The 15,019-nt window shown below is 59.7% G+C and overlaps 1 protein-coding gene across 1 annotated transcript in view; it reads left to right on the top strand.

The window, feature by feature from the left end:
• Positions 1-15,019, top strand: part of LOC144318994 (uncharacterized) — a 143,575-nt gene that overhangs the window by 91,540 nt on the left and 37,016 nt on the right. Inside the window, exons 39-43 of the mRNA XM_077906642.1 lie at positions 74-382; positions 1,124-1,353; positions 1,431-1,592; positions 2,488-2,565; positions 14,085-14,292. Of these exons, the coding sequence (XP_077762768.1) occupies positions 74-382; positions 1,124-1,353; positions 1,431-1,592; positions 2,488-2,565; positions 14,085-14,292 (987 nt within the window). The remainder of the gene's footprint in view (positions 1-73; positions 383-1,123; positions 1,354-1,430; positions 1,593-2,487; positions 2,566-14,084; positions 14,293-15,019) is intronic.

The raw sequence follows: 15,019 nt of genomic DNA, 5'->3' as shown, positions 1-15,019 counted from the left end.
CCTTCTGTCCAGAATGGCCCAGTCCCCTGGGCTGGCCCCCTGCTCTGTATAACTTCTCTGCCATCCTCTGCAGGCACCATCAAGGTCACAGCTGACTCAGCTGTGCTGGGCTTCCTCCTGCGGGACAAGCATGAAAAGACAGGGAACAGCACCAGCGTGCACAGTGTGACCTGTATCCTCACCCAGAACAGCAGCCAGGCTTTGCCGAGAGAGCTCTGGCTGAGAGGGCAGCTGCAGGCCCAGACGGGGAGCCTTGGGGGCCAGGCCCGGCTCCGGGCCGATGCGGCCAGCCTGGCTCTGGGTGGCATCTGCACCTGGGGCTCTGGGCATGGCCAGCTCTCAGGCCACCTAAGTCACAACATCAGCACCTTGGGTGAGGCAGGTAGGTGGGGTGGAAAGGGCCAAAAGCCATCTTCCCCGAGGGCTCCTGGTTTCTGAAGCCAAGGGGGAGAAGTGAGAGGGAAACCTCCAGTCCCCAAATCCACCTTCCAGCCCTATTTCCTTCCCCTGCCAGCTTCTCCCAGTGCTTCCATCTCCCAGGGGGGTTTGTTATTCATCTAGAACCCACAGTGTGGGGACAGCAGTAGTTACTGAGTATTCACATGCTTCCCAGCCCAGTGGCAGATAGCCCCTGTGGCCAGCCCCTCCCCTCCCTCCCCTCCGCTTCTCAGGCTCCAAGGCTGGTCCAGCAGGGGCTCCAGAATATGCTGCTGCACCACAGTTAGGAAATAGGACATCCTGCAGTTCTAGCTTCTTGGGGACATTTCAGTAAGGCCTGGAGAGGCCCAAAGGTGCAGCAGCCAGGGGAGAGGGCAAGTTCAGGCTCCCCCACCCCATGCCTCGCCCTGGAGGGGTTAGAAATGGGAAGGGGACACCAGTCCTGTCACTTGCTGAGTGGCACCTGGTGAAATCGCCACTTCTGTGGATCAGAAATGGTTTACTGGTGCCACTTGCCTATGGTTCCATCTGGTATACGGGGAGAAGTGGGACCTGAGGGGCAGGAGTTTGCCTCAAGGCCTGGGGACCCTGCAGAGAGAGGGAGCGCTGACAGCGACCTGCACCCCGCCCCACCCCCGTAGCCTACCCCCAGCTCCCCCATCTCCGAGGTCCCTCTCACCCGCAGGACTCCCGTCGGAGGCAGAGATGCACCTGTCACACACCCATGTGGCCTCCAACCTCTCCGCGAGCCTGGCCCTGCGCAGTGCGTGGGGTCAGCTGGACGCCGCCCTCGGCCTGGACCGCCCGACCCCCGGCGCCCCGGGAGGCCTGCTCCGTGCCCGCCTGGCCCACAAGGTGCCCGGCCTCGGGCGCTGGGGCCTCCCCTCCTCCGTGGACGGCCGCGGCCACTTCCAGGTGGGGGGGGGGGGGCTGGGCACGGGGCCCCCAGGGCTAGGGGTCCGCGGGGCACCCACAGCTTCGCTTCTGCGCAGAGCGCGGGACACCGCGTGGAGGCCGGGCTGACGGCGAGCGCGGACGGGGAGCAGCTCCGCGTGGCCCTGGAGGCGAGGGCGCAGCGCGGCCACCACGGGCTGGCCCTGCGGCTGCAGCACGGCCTCTCGGCGCTGCTGGGCACCTGGCCTGCGCGACGCCAGGTGAGTGGCCCGCCCGTGGGCGCACCGAGCCCCCTCGGCCTCCCCAGCCTCAGGGCTGACCCGGGGGCTCCAGCCTCCCGCCCAGGGCCCTCCCCGCGTCCCGCCCTGCCCCCCCCCCCCCGCCCCCCCCCCCCCCCCCCCCCCGCCACCCTGGCCCCTCCCACCCAGGTCAGCCCCCGCCCCCCAGCCCAACCCCTCCCTGTCACCCTGGTCCCTCCCACCCAGCCCTCCCCACCCAGCCAAACCCCCTCCCCTGCCACCCTGGCCCCTCCCCCCAGCTCGGCCCCTCCCCTGGCCCCTCCCACCCAGCCCAACCTCTTCCCACCCAGCCAAACCCCCTCCCCTGCCACCCTGGCCCCTCCCCCCAGCTCGGCCCCTCCCCTGGCCCCTCCCACCCAGCCCAACCTCTTCCCACCCAGCCAAACCCCCTCCCCTGCCACCCTGGCCCCTCCCCACCAGCCCGGCCCCTCCCCCTGGCCCCTCCCACCATCCCCACCTCTCCCCTGCCACTTTGGCCCCTCTCACCCAGCCCAGCCCCTCCCACCCAGCCTGGCCCCTCCCCTGCCACCCTGCCCCTGCCCCAGCCTGGCCCCTCCCCTGCCACCTTGGCCCCTCCCCTCAGCCCGGCCCCTCCCCCTGGCCTCTCCCACCATCCCCACCTCTCCCCTGCCACTTTGGCCCCTCTCACCCAGCCCAGCCCCTCCCTGCCACCCTGGCCCCTCCCCCCATCCTGGCCTCTCCCCTGCCACCCCGGCCCCTCCCACCCAGCCCCACACCTCCCCCGCCACCCTCTGTCTGGGGTCTAGGTTGGGGGAAGGGGCCTCCCATCTCCCTCTTCCTGACAGTGGCAGAGGCTGTCAGCATGCCCTCCTACCTGCCCTGCTGGTCTCCGCAGGTCAACTGTACTGGGGACACCTCGCCCGCCCAGCTGTCAGGGCTCTGCTGGGGGGACTTTGCCAGGCAGCCTCTTGAGGTAAACGGGTCTCTGTCATAGGTGGGATAGTGGTGGCAGATGATGGCCCAGCCTAGGTAGCTGTAAGCTCTCCTGGGCTGGGGCACAGGTGGACGGTGGGTCCTCTGTATCGCAGGGTGATCTGTGGCTGCAAGGCCTGAGCACAGGGCCCAGACCCCCTGAGCTCTAGCAGGGCACTGTGGCTCCTGGACCCCAGGGTGAGCTAGACATGGGGCACCCATGGGGCTGCCTCAGACCTTGTCAGTGCTTCTCTGTGGGCAGCCGAGTGGGCAGCTGGTTGCAGGCCTGGCCTGGCTGACGTCTGTGGCCTGATGGCAATGATGGTGGGGCACACAGCCCAGAGGACTGCCTGGGGGAGGAAGACAGAGGTATTTCTGCTCCTGAGACCTGCTGGCCTGGCCTGACTATGTGCTGGCATCCCCTGCAGGAGCTGGGTCACTTTCCCGAGGTCACACTGCAACCTAAGCAGTGGGAGGGTTAATTAGGAGAATAAGGGGGTCAGGACTGAAGGGGTTTTAGCTGCTGGACAGAGGGCTGTCTTCCCTGCATGAAATTAAGGGCGGTGTACGTTTGCCCCAGCGTTGGTGGTATTATCCCTGCCCAGGGGAAGAGGCTGTGAGCAGCTCCTGGTTCTCTCATGGGGGTGCAGGCTGGCTCCCAGGTCCTGAGAATACACAGCCCAGAGGAGTGGTGACTTCCTTATGGGGCATTAAGAAGGGACACACCCCAGACAAGCCACATGAGCGAGGTTGAGACTTGAGACCCCATCATGGAAATGGGAGACTGCTCGGGGTAGACCCACAGACCTGCCTATGGGGAGGGGACGTCAGGGACCCTGAGATGGTGAACTTCGTGACTCCCTGGGTGACCATTTTCAGCTCAGGGAGAAGCACTTCGCAAGAGTATAGCTTGTTCACTGGGTATGTGGGTGGCCTGGGGGCTGGGGGTTCCCTTGACCACCCAGGCCAGGCAGAAGGCGAACCGCTCCTTGGTGAGGTATTGCAGGAACACCTGCTCGGCCTCACCTTGCTTTTCCTGGGGGCAGGATCTGGCTGTGTTGTCCTTGAATGGCTCCCTCCTGGTCCACCCTTGCACGGCCAGCCTGGCAGCTCAGGTATCTTCCGGGGACACCTTCGCCCGGGCCCACATCCACACAGCCTGCGGCCACCACCATACCCATCTGGACACCAGCCTCCAACACGCATGGCCTCCACTTCAGGCGCTCGGGGTCGCCCCCGACAACCATATCCAAGTGTCTGTGGGGGGACACAAACACCCCAGGGCCAGGCTGGCAGTGGCCTTGGGCCAGTGCACCCTGACTGCTCATGGGGATGTCATTACTGAGGCCAACACCACACACGCCAACTGGACCCTGTCGGTGGTGAATCGCTGTCCCCCGCTGGAGGTAAGCCCCCTCCCCACCCGTCAGGGCTCCCACCTCCCTCCCTAAATTACTAACTTCTTACACGTCCCCAGCTTTGCACTCAGCATGAAAATCTTCCATCTTTTTGCGGTTGTCACCTGACTTTGGAGATGCATCTGCTACAAAGCTTTGAGCCAAAAATAGGACCCAAACTGAATTGTCTTCCTCTCTGGGGCTCGGGTTCATTCTTTTCTCGTGATCTCACTTATCCTGCCCTGAGGATTAGGGGTCTAGAAGTAATAATAAGAATACTAAGAAGTAACCTGATTTTTGGGAGCCCCACCTGCTGAGTGCTCTCTCAGGCTCCTTAAATCCTCACGCCCACTAGGAAGGGGCTGCTTGTATCCCTAGGCCTAGAGTCTAGGCCCAGAGAAGTTGGGGAACCTGAGTGGAATTAACCCCATTGCTCCCTCTCGTTCCCATCTTCGGTCGGTGCCTCTGTGTGGGGCATGTCGTCAGCCCCAGAAGCAAGTCACTTAGGCTCCCTGCCCTTCAGCCAATGACCATAGATATTGATGCTGAATTTCTAATAGCCAGTGCTTTCTGGGTGCCTGGCTCTGGTCTGCAAGTCAACAAGTATTTTTTTTTTTAAGACTTTATTTATTTATTCATGAGAGACAGAGAGAGGCAGAGACATAGGCAGAGGGAGAAGCAGGCTCCCTGCGGGGTGCCCGATACAGGACTCGATCCCAGGACCCCGGGATCACGACCTGAGCCAAAGGTAGATTCTCAACCACTGAGCCACCCAAGGGCCTCAAGTCATAAGTATTAACTCATTTACATTCCCAGTGACTTAGGTTGCTGTGATTAACCCCCATTTCTGAGATGGGTAAACTGAGATTGCAGGTTCAGAAAGCTCAGTGAGGTACCTATGGTATCAGTCACTTTGCAGAGGGAGGTGATGGTGGAGTTGAGGCTAAAAGGTGACACTGCCCTCTTCCCGGCCGGGCCCATCCCCAGCTCTCCGACCTGGGCTTCTGCAGCTGCCCTTAGATCCAGCCGCTTCTCATATTCCAGGCAACAGGCCTCCCGCAGGCTCTGTGCTCCGAGGGCAACCTGAGCTGGAGCCCCTGCGAGGTCAGTCTGGCCTCGGGCCTCCGCAGCGACGACGGAGAAGCCCACCTGCAGCTGGCCCGCACCTGCGGGCCCCAGACCTCGGTCGTCGGGCACCTGGCCCACTCCCTGCCCCTGCTGGGCCGCCTGGGCCTGCCACCCAGTGGCACCATCGGCCTGGCCGTCCAGCCACAGCCTGCCGCCCGCCGCTCCCTGGCCCTCCAGCTGGGGCCATGCCGGCTGCAGGGGACGCTGGAGCAGCGTGCTGGCAACCGGAGTGCATGGATGCTGGCCTCTGAGCCCGGCTGCCCGCTGCTGGAGGTGCGTACGGCAGGCCAGCAAGGCGGCCGGAGGGGCCTCCTGAGCCCCTGCCCGGGTGAGGCCTGAGCCTGGCTGGCTCCTTCCTCCTGGCGCTTCCCAAATTCTCTCCCCAACACTCGATTCCTCTCTAGTCTCTTACTCCCACTTGGCAGATGGGAAGATCGAGGCCGAGAGCAATGAGAGTCAGCGCTGTGCAACAGAAGGACACAGACTTGGAAGTGATGAATTGGTCTTTTCAGTGAAATTCTGAATGCAGGAAGGGAAATGGGGGGCACTGTCCTGAGCTGACAGGGGGGACAGACATGTCTTGGTTTCATAACCTATTAGAAACCACCGGCTGGGCTTTATCTGGGCCAAAAGCTGGTCTCAGAATTATCCTGTGATATTTGGGGGAGGAAAACCCGACTCTCAAGAAAGGGAGATGCCGAGTCAGACGCAACTGGCATCTTTGAGTAGGACAGGCCACCCTGCAAGTCTCCTTGTCTCTCCCTCCCCCCTGTTTTTTTTTTTTTTAAAGATTTTATTTATTTATTCATGAGAAGACAGAGAGAGAGAGAGAGAGAGAGGCAGAGACACAGGCAGAGGGAGAAGCAGGCTCCACGCAGGGAGCCCGATGCGGGACTCGATCCTGGGACCTCAGGATCACGCCCTGGGCCGAAGGCAGATGCTCAACTACTGAGTCACCCTGGCGTCCCTGTCTCTCCCCTCCTGATGGAGCTTCCTGGGGGTAGGGACGGAGCTGGTCCCCTTGGCATCCCTAAGCACTCACAGATGCTCTGTCACTATCAAGTCAGCGCACAACTGAGCCACCAGAGCGTAAAGCATCACGGGAGCAGCAGGCCCACCCATTCGAACTCTAGGATGATGGAAAACCTCTGTCCTTTGCTGTCCAGGAGCAGCCACTAGCCACGCAGTGGCCACGCAGGGCCCCTGAACACTTTAGTGGTGCTCACCTGTGCAACCGAGAAACTGAATTTCTCCTTTTCCTTCATTTTAATTTAAATGGAAACAGCCCCATGCAGTTAGCGACTATCCTGTTGGAAGGCCTCGATTAGAGGCACAGACCCATCAGATGCAGACCTCAGCTCTGCTGGTACCTGCTGGTACCCTGGGCTTTCACTTTGCCTCTCTGAGCCTCAGTGTCCCCATCTGTCATATGGAGCCAGTGATTTCCCAACTCAGGGCTGGGAATCGGCTGGAAAGAGGTGGTTCCTGCAGAGCACTTAGCGTGAGGCTGGGTGGCTACTAAGTTTCTACACTGGATAGTTGCTGTGTTGCTGTGTGTTGTGATTGCAGCTGTTTTGTTACTGGGATGGGGGGTGGGGTGAGGGAAGCACAGATTGGGGGGCTGGGGGCTGGAGGGAATTGAGGGTGGCAGATGGAGAATCGGACTCGCTCCTGACGTGGGACCTCCCTCTGAACCCCCACTCTGGTCTGGCAGGGTCTGGGCCTCCCAGCAGGGACACAGTTCAGCGGCTCCCTGCAGGCCGCAGGTGGGGAAGCCAAGGTGGCAGGGACCCTCACATCGGCCAGTGGGACAGCCTCCCTGACCTTGACAGCGGTCGTGCACCAGTCCGAGGCCATGCTTCGAGTGAAACTGAGTCACAGGCTGTCTGCACTGCAGGCCGTCCCCCCAGAGACCTTGCTGACCATCCGGCTCCGGTGGGAGGCCGGGCACCGGCTGGGTCTGGAGCTGCAGGTGGGGGCCTGTGAGCTGCAGGGCGATGGTGAGCTGCACCTGGACCACGGGCTGCAGTGGCAGGTGCTGGCCGAGAGCTCCTGCGAGGCTCTGCAGGTAGGTGGTGCAGCTGTGGGAGGAGTGGGTCCCAGGGTCTCCAGGGGGCAGGGCAGGGGCTTTCTTTGGAGGTTCACTAATTGCTGAGACCACTCAACTCTGAAAATGTAGCCGTGAATCAAGCAGAGGTAAATGCCTGCCTAGGGGGAGACCGGCAATCCCCGGCACAAATCAGCGAATTGCAGACTACAGTACCTAGTGATAAGGACTACGGAGAGGCAGAAAGTAGGAACGGGGGAGTGAACGGCAGGACAGATACTGCAATTTTTATAAGTCGGTCACGTTTGGCCCAAAAGACAAGATGGCATTTGAGCAGAGACTTGAAGGAGAGGAAGGAGGAGATGTGTGGATATCTGGGGAAAGAATCTTCTAGGCCAGGCCAGTGCAAAGGCCCTGAGGCAGAGGCAGAGAGGAACGGGCTTTTGCTAGGACCAGGGTCAGCAAACCCTTTCTCAAAAAGCCCACATAGGATATATCTTGAGCTTTGCAGGCTCAGCAGCCTCTGTTGTAAGTACTCAGCCTGGTGGTTACAGCACAAAACACTGTAGACAAGATATAAACAAATAGGTGTGACCGTGTTCCAATAAAGCTTTATTTAAAACAACAAGTAGCAGTCTGGATGTGGCCCGTGGGCCGTAGTTTGCTGACTCCTGTTTTATGAAAAGCACATGAGGTGTGGGAGAGCACTCACACTCAGGATCCTTTGCGGAGGCTGAGAGGGAGGCCTGGGTGGAAGTTTGGGTATGGAGGTGCTAGAGAGGGGGTGAGGGAGCAGGGTGGCCCCTCTGCTTGTGTCCTGGGTGACGAGAGGCCTGGGGTTGCTGTGCCCTGTGATGGGGAGCACAGTGGGCAGAGGGGGAGGGTCAGGGAGGCGTTGCTGACTCAGTCCCATCTCCGACGTGTTAAGTGTGATGCCCAAGTGAAGGCGTCAGGGGCAGCTCTTGCAGTCAGGAGGTTGGCTGTGGTCTCTGCCTCTCCATGGTCCCCCCAAAAGCCACGAGACTGGCTGAGATGCCCGTGGGGTGGGGGGAGACTGAGCTGCAGCGTAAGGGAGCAGGCCCGGGTACCGAGAACAAGCCAGGGAGGAGGAGAAACCCTAGGGAGGGAGGCCCAGAGGCCTGGGAGGAAGGCCTTCCAAAGAGGGAGGAGGGGTTAAGGGGTCCAATACCCGCGACAGGCAGGTGGATGTCTCAGCAAGGCCTGTGGCCTCCCACCTTGGAGGCCTGGAAACACCAGACTGAGCTGTGGCTCTGCCCCCTGCTCTGGGTGGCCTTAAGCGAGTCATTTGTTGCTTTCTGGGCCTCAGTTTTATCACAAAGCGGGGTGTAAAGACTCCCGCTCTCAGGATTAGTTAAAAAGGCACATACCCGATGCCCAGCGTTGCCCGATGCGCAGTGGGTGCTGGAAAATCAATGTGTCTTTCCCTGCCGGGCGCTAGGGCAAGGAGCCAAAAGACACTCTGTGTACCAGCCTTGCAGCGGGTTTTCTGGAGGGAGCAGCTGTCTGGGTCTGCCCGGGGAGGGGGAGATGGGGACACGGGAGCGAGGAGGGCTCTCCAGCTTCCCTGGCTGCGAGACTCTTGGGCAGGTTGATTCACAAGACTGGGTTCTGTTGCCTGCAAAGATTTGGGATCCCTGGTGATCTGGGGAGGGCAGGGAGGCAGAAGGGAGGAGTTCATCAAAGAGTGGAGCGACAGTGGGGCCCCTGGGGCGGGGGGGGGGGGGGGGGGGGGCGCGCGGGCGCGGGCGGGCCCTGAGGACTTTATCCAAGTCACAAACCCTCTCCTAGAAAGATAAGGCCCCATTTGGCAGCCAGGTCAAGGGGGGAGGCCTTGGGACCCCCGATGCCCGCCTTGAACCCTGTCCTGGTTAAGAGCCCTGCTTCTGTGGCTCTCTCTAAACCCCTCCAGGCGCTGGGGGTCCCGGGCCGAGTCAGCAGCTCCGGGGATGTTGTGCTGAGCTCCGTGGCTGTGGACGCCCAGGTGCTGGTCGCCGTGAACAATAGCACGCTGCAGGGGGTGCTCATCCTCAAGATGACCGAGGTGAGGGCACGGGTATCGGGGTGCCTGGGGCCGCCTGGGAAGGGGTGCTGAGGCCCGAGAAGCCCTGGACACTCTCCTAGCTCCAGAGACCCTGGGAGATGGAAGACTCGAGACCCAGACGTGGAGGAATGAGGCTTCCAAGAAGCAGCCTCTCGCCCCATTTCCCTTGGTCATTTGCTTTGAAAAATAATTTTTTTTTAATGAAGTACAACCCGAATATTGTGCGAGTGCGGACATGAAAAATGCTCAGCTTGGTGAGATTTTTGCAAACCAAACACCACCCACCTCCAAGCACAGAAGGTGACCAGAAGCCCCCGCGGGCTCCCTTGCTCGTCGCAGCCACACGCAAGGGCCCTCCCCCTGACACGAGTTCCTGAATGTCACATCTGCAGAAGCACACGGCACATTCCTTTGCACATCTGCTTCCTCTTGTCCAACATCACGCTTGCACAGGTCGCCCTGGTGGCGGGGTTGGTCCAGCTCCCGCCTCTTGGTTTCAGCTCAGCTCATTGATCCCGGGGTTGTGAGATCGAGCCCCACGCTCGGCTCTATGCTCGCTCGGCGTGAGAAGACTTTCTCTCCCTCTCCTCCTCCCTCCTCCCCTGGAATACAGGAGTAAACCTTAAAAGACAGAGGGAAAATACTCATTGTGTTTGTGGGATTGGCCCATGCCTCACTGTCTTTTCCGCTTCACTGTCGACTAGTAACCCACAGGGTGTGTGTCTCACCAGTCCTCCATCCATTCTACTGATTAGCTTTTGGGTGGCGTCTTCTTTCTACTGTACATCGTGTTAGTTAACTGTGCACCTGTTTTATTTTGTTGTAAAAATTTTTTATCGTGGTAAGATACATATAAAATTTTCCATCGTCACCATTTTTTTGTTTAAAGATTTTATTTATTTATTCATGAGAGAAAGAGAGGCAGAGACACAGGCAGAGGGAGAAGCAGGCTCTATGCAGGGAGCCCGACGCAGGACTCGATCCCGGGACTCCAGGATCACGCCTGGAGCCAAAGGCAGGTGCTAAACCGCTGAGCCACCCAGGGATCTCCCCATTTTTTTTAAGTCTAGAGTTCAGTGGTCTTCAGAACATTCACCTTGTTGGGCAACCATCCCCACCATCCGTCTCTAGAACTCTCTTCATATTGCACAACTGAAACTCTGTCCCCGTTACACACCAACTCCCCATTCACTGCTCCCCCGAGCCCCTGGCAACCACCCTTCTACTGAGCACTCTGGGTACCTCCAAGAAGTGGAATCACACAGTGTCTGTCTTCCTGTGACTTTCACTGAGCATCACATTCCCAAGGTTCATCCGTGTTGTAGAAGGTGTCGGAATGTTCTTCCTTTTTTTAAAATTTTTTTTGAGATTTTATTTATTTATTCATGAGACACAGAGAGAGAGAGGCAGAGACACAGGCAGAGGGAGAAGCAGGCTCCCTGCGGGGATCCCAGGACTCTGGGATCAGGACTTGAGCCAAGGCAGACGCTCAACCACCCAGAATGTTCTTCCTTTTTACGGCTGAGTAATACCGTGTTGTAAGGACAGACCACTCTGTGTTCATCCACCATCCATCCTCCGACGCTCGGGTTGCTCCCACCCCTTGGCTGTTGTGACTAATGCTGCTGTGATCATGGGCGTGCAAATGTCTTTTCAAGACCCCGCTTTCAATTCTTACGGATGCAAGTGTCCAGTGTTTGCCTATTGCCAATACTGCTGCCTCGAGCACTCTCGTCCGTGTGTCTTAGTGAAGAGGGACCGAGTGGAATTGCTGGATCGTAGGGTGTGCATAGGTCTGTTTGATTTTAGCGAGAACCGCCTCACCTTCCAGAGCTCCCCGGATGCATCACTAACCTTTAGGCGACTCAGAAGTCCATGCCATTCGTCACCCTGGGCGTGCTCCCCGCAGCTGCCCACAGGGGAGATCGCCAGTCACTCTGTGCCTCGTTCTGCGAGCACCATTCTGAGTGTTTTGGGAGTTTAGGTGCTTTTTCTTTCTGTTGCATCCCAACCTCCAAGGCGTGTCCTTCTCAAACATTCCCTGGGGCCCTCCCTGTACCTTGCTGCAGCCTTTCTTTCTGACGTTCCTCTCGCGGGCTCCTCCCCCGGTGAATTTTGCACTCGCCGCTGACTTTATATGAGGCATCCCAAATGCGCTCACTGCATCTGGTGGAAATTCCTCATTTTTCTACAGGGCAACGGCCAACAGGAGGGAGAGAAGGAGGCTTGATTGAATGTCTGAGCGCTTTATTTTCCCCTCCGTGGGAGAATCTGGCCATCCCCCAGGCGCTGAATCTCTGTTTCTCTTGCTCCATGGTAGAGCCGGAGGCAGGTGGATGTGTTGCTCACGCACAGCCTGCCCCGACCCGGCCCCTTGGGCCTCCCAGCCCGGGTCCTGCTGGAGCTGGCCACCGAGAGCCACGGGCGCAGCTACCGACGCACCCTGCGGGCCGGAGTGGATGGCAGACAGGTGAGGGGCTCTGCGGGCGGGGCCCCGGGGAGCCGGGGGTAGTGGGGACAGCCCAGCCCAGCGGTCCGGGTCTCACAGTCGTCCACACTGACAGGTGTCTGAGGAGCTGACGTTCACTCGGCAGCCAGAACACATGTCCCTGGACTACACGCTCCAGCACAACATCCCCACGCTGCGGACGCTGTGGCTGGAGGACAGTCTGAGCCTGCAGGTCAGCCCTGGCGAGCCCCCGTGGTAATAGAAACCCACGCACGCACGCATGCATTCATTCAGCAGACGTTCTTGGAAGTACGGCGGAGACAAGGGGGTGGTGGAGGAAGGTTCAGACTTCCCTCTGAGCCTCAGTCTCCTCCTCTGGAAACTGGGGGTAGCACTCCTCTCCCTAGCCTAGCCACGCCCCTGGGACCGTTACCCACTCTCCTTTCCTGAAACCTCCCCGCAGACCCCGTGCTTGTCCAGGGCGGGCTGGGCCAGTGTCTCACACTCCATGCCCCGAAGCTCCCCCCATTTCTCCCTCTCCGGGCCCCCAGACCTGCAGATCCATCTCCATGTGCATCCCCCACCACTTGGAGGCCTGGCGGGCATCCCTGACTCAGTGTGCCCAACCCTACCCCCTGCCCCATCTCGTTTCCCCATCTCGCCGAGTGGCACCTCGTGTCCCTCCAGCAGCACAGCCAAAAACCGCGGGTCACCCTTCATCCCTGTTGCACTCACAGCGGATCCCGCCCTCAGCAGATGCCAATGGGGCACCCTCCCAAATATACCTGGAGCCCGACAACCCCATCTTCCCACCTCCAGCTTTGTCGCCTGCTCCAGGCCACCTCAGGTCACTCCTGGGTTCCAGCCACCTAGCCAGGTTCCTGGCTCCCAATCGTGCCCCCTTGGGTCTCCACCCCAAGCCCCTCTATATCCACCGGAGTCCCTTGGACACCAGGCTGGCAGCAGAAAGCCTCCTGCAAGGATCTGGCCCTGTCCCCTCTCTAGCTCCCCCCTGCCCCCAGTGACTCCCCTTGCTGACTTTCCTGCGGCCGCACTTGCTGCCCCCTGTACCCAGGCTCGACAGATGCTTCTTCCCTTTGACGCCCACTGCCCGCCCCTGGGCCCCTCGGGTCTTGGCACACAGGTCCTTTCTCTGGCCTTCCCTGAATAGACCTGCCCTGGTCAACGTCACCCCCACCATATCCCTTTATAAAGAAGAAGCTCTTATTTCTCCTCTGCTGCTTGGAACACTTCTGTGACCCGATGGGTGGGGATCCACCCCCAGCACCCAGTCTGTGGGCACCACCTTCCCCACACGTGGGTGTGTGTCCACCCACGCTCTGCAGCCCCTCCTTCCCTTCCAGAGGATGGGCTCTGGGGCTGGAGGCTCCACCTTCTAACCAGGGGTTGGTCTTTCTGGGGACCAGCCCCCAGCCAGGAGTGTAGCACAAAAGGCGCTTCTCTTGCCCCAAAAATTCCAAGGGATTTTAGGAGCTTCCTGCAAGATTCTCCTCCCGAACTCCCTCCCCGGAGAATGCACAAGGATGGGAGCTCGGTGTCAGGAACCAGGATCATAGTCCAGACATGAGCAGGACCTGGGGACAGAGACGTACATACCTGCGCCTGCGTATTTCTTGCAATCTCACACCCTCCCTGATCGCTGTCTCCTTCCCATCCTCCCCCTGTCGCCTGGCACCCGATGCTTTCCACCTTGTCCCGGTCTGTCACTCACAGCTGACATCTCTGCTGCACGGGCTCTGGCATTTCTGTGTTTCGCGCACGACTGCATCTCTAGGTGCAGAACGGGGTCCGGCACATAGTGGGTGCTCAGGCAACACCATTGAACGATGGCGCAACGCTTCCTGCTTTATAACGCAGGTGACATCACGCAGTGAGGGGCTTTGTGCTGCTGCCAAGGCCGCTGTGATGAGCTTACACGCATATGGTGCAGAGGTTGCACACTCGAAGCCCTTGGAGGCCAGGTGGAGAACTGAGATGCGTCAGGTGGGCTGCGTGGGGACATAGAGAGCCTGCGCCCTGTCTAAAATCTTCCAACGTTACGTATATTTTTGCAAACTTTTTTAGGGCAGTGTAGTACTTATAATAGTGACCGTTTTAAGTATCTTGAAGTGTACGGTTCAGGGGCACTTAGTCCACTCCCAGTGGTTGTACAACCATTCTCTCATTCTAGAACCTCGCCATCGCCCCACATGGAAACCCCATAGCTATTAGCAGCCACTCCTCGGCCAGCACACCCCACCCAGCAACGCAGCACATGTCACCCTGCTCTTCCTTAAAACCGGCTCCTGCAAGGGTTGGCGGGGAGGGGGGGTGTCTCAGCTCCCCTCAGCCCCCCGCCGCCCCTACAGGGCTGTGGGTGGGTTTGCGGGAGCCAGGGTGAGCTGGGCGAGCCGGCGTCTCCCGCGTGTCATTCCAGGCCTCTGTGGGTGCTCCCAGCAGCGGCTCCAGCTTGGAGCATTCCGCACGCATCTCGGTGGGGCCCACGTCCCTGAACTACTCAGTCAGCTGCTGTCACCGTGCTGGGCACCTGGAGCTTTCTGGCTGGAGCTCGCACAATAGCGTGACCCTGTTGCGGGCTGGGGTCCCGGGCCAGGCCGGCCTCAGTGCCAAGCTGCAGACACACGGTAAGGCGCCCAGGAGGGCCAGCTCCCCCACCTCCCTCCTCGGGCCTTGGTTCCAGGGGGGCCCAGAGCAATCCTGAACCCCAGAACCAAAGGACAGCCTTGCCCTCAGAGGCCTGATTCTCAGGGGAGCCTGTATTCCTTCCCGAGCCCCCCCCACCCCCCGAAGATGTTTAGCTCTAACAGTCCTGGAGGCCGGGTTCTGCGGGGCTGTGCACCTGCCGAAGGCTCCATGCGGAGAATCCTTCCTTGCCTCTTCCAGCTCCGGGGGCCCAGCCGATCCTCCCATCTCTGCCTCGGTGTCTGTGCCTCTTCTCTTTTTCTAAGGACACGGGTCACTGAATGAGGGCCCTCCCTACTCCAGCATGTCTGCGTCCCAATCTGATCACCTCTGCAGGGACCCCAACTAAGGTCACGTCGATACGTGCTAGTGGTTATGGCTTCAACATAATTTTTGGGGAGAAACGCTTTAACCTTGGCGGGAGGTGGGGAGGGAAGGTAATAAGAGCCAGCATTGATTGAGTGCTTGCTGCATACATCCCAGGCAAGCTCTCCAAAATTGGAGCTCAGTCAATCTGCTCAGCCATCCATTCACTATCAAGGGAAAGTCGAAGCCCGAAGCCCGTGTGGGGCCTCTGAGCCCTCGGGATCCACACCCTCACTCCTCTGACCCCATCTTCTGGCCCCTGCTTGTTTCACTCCTTGCTATTCTCCAAACACATCAGGCTTG

This window comes from Canis aureus, chromosome 8, assembly GCF_053574225.1.
Source record: "Canis aureus isolate CA01 chromosome 8, VMU_Caureus_v.1.0, whole genome shotgun sequence".
NCBI lineage: Eukaryota > Metazoa > Chordata > Mammalia > Carnivora > Canidae > Canis > Canis aureus.
This window is presented reverse-complemented; position numbering and strand designations above follow the sequence as displayed.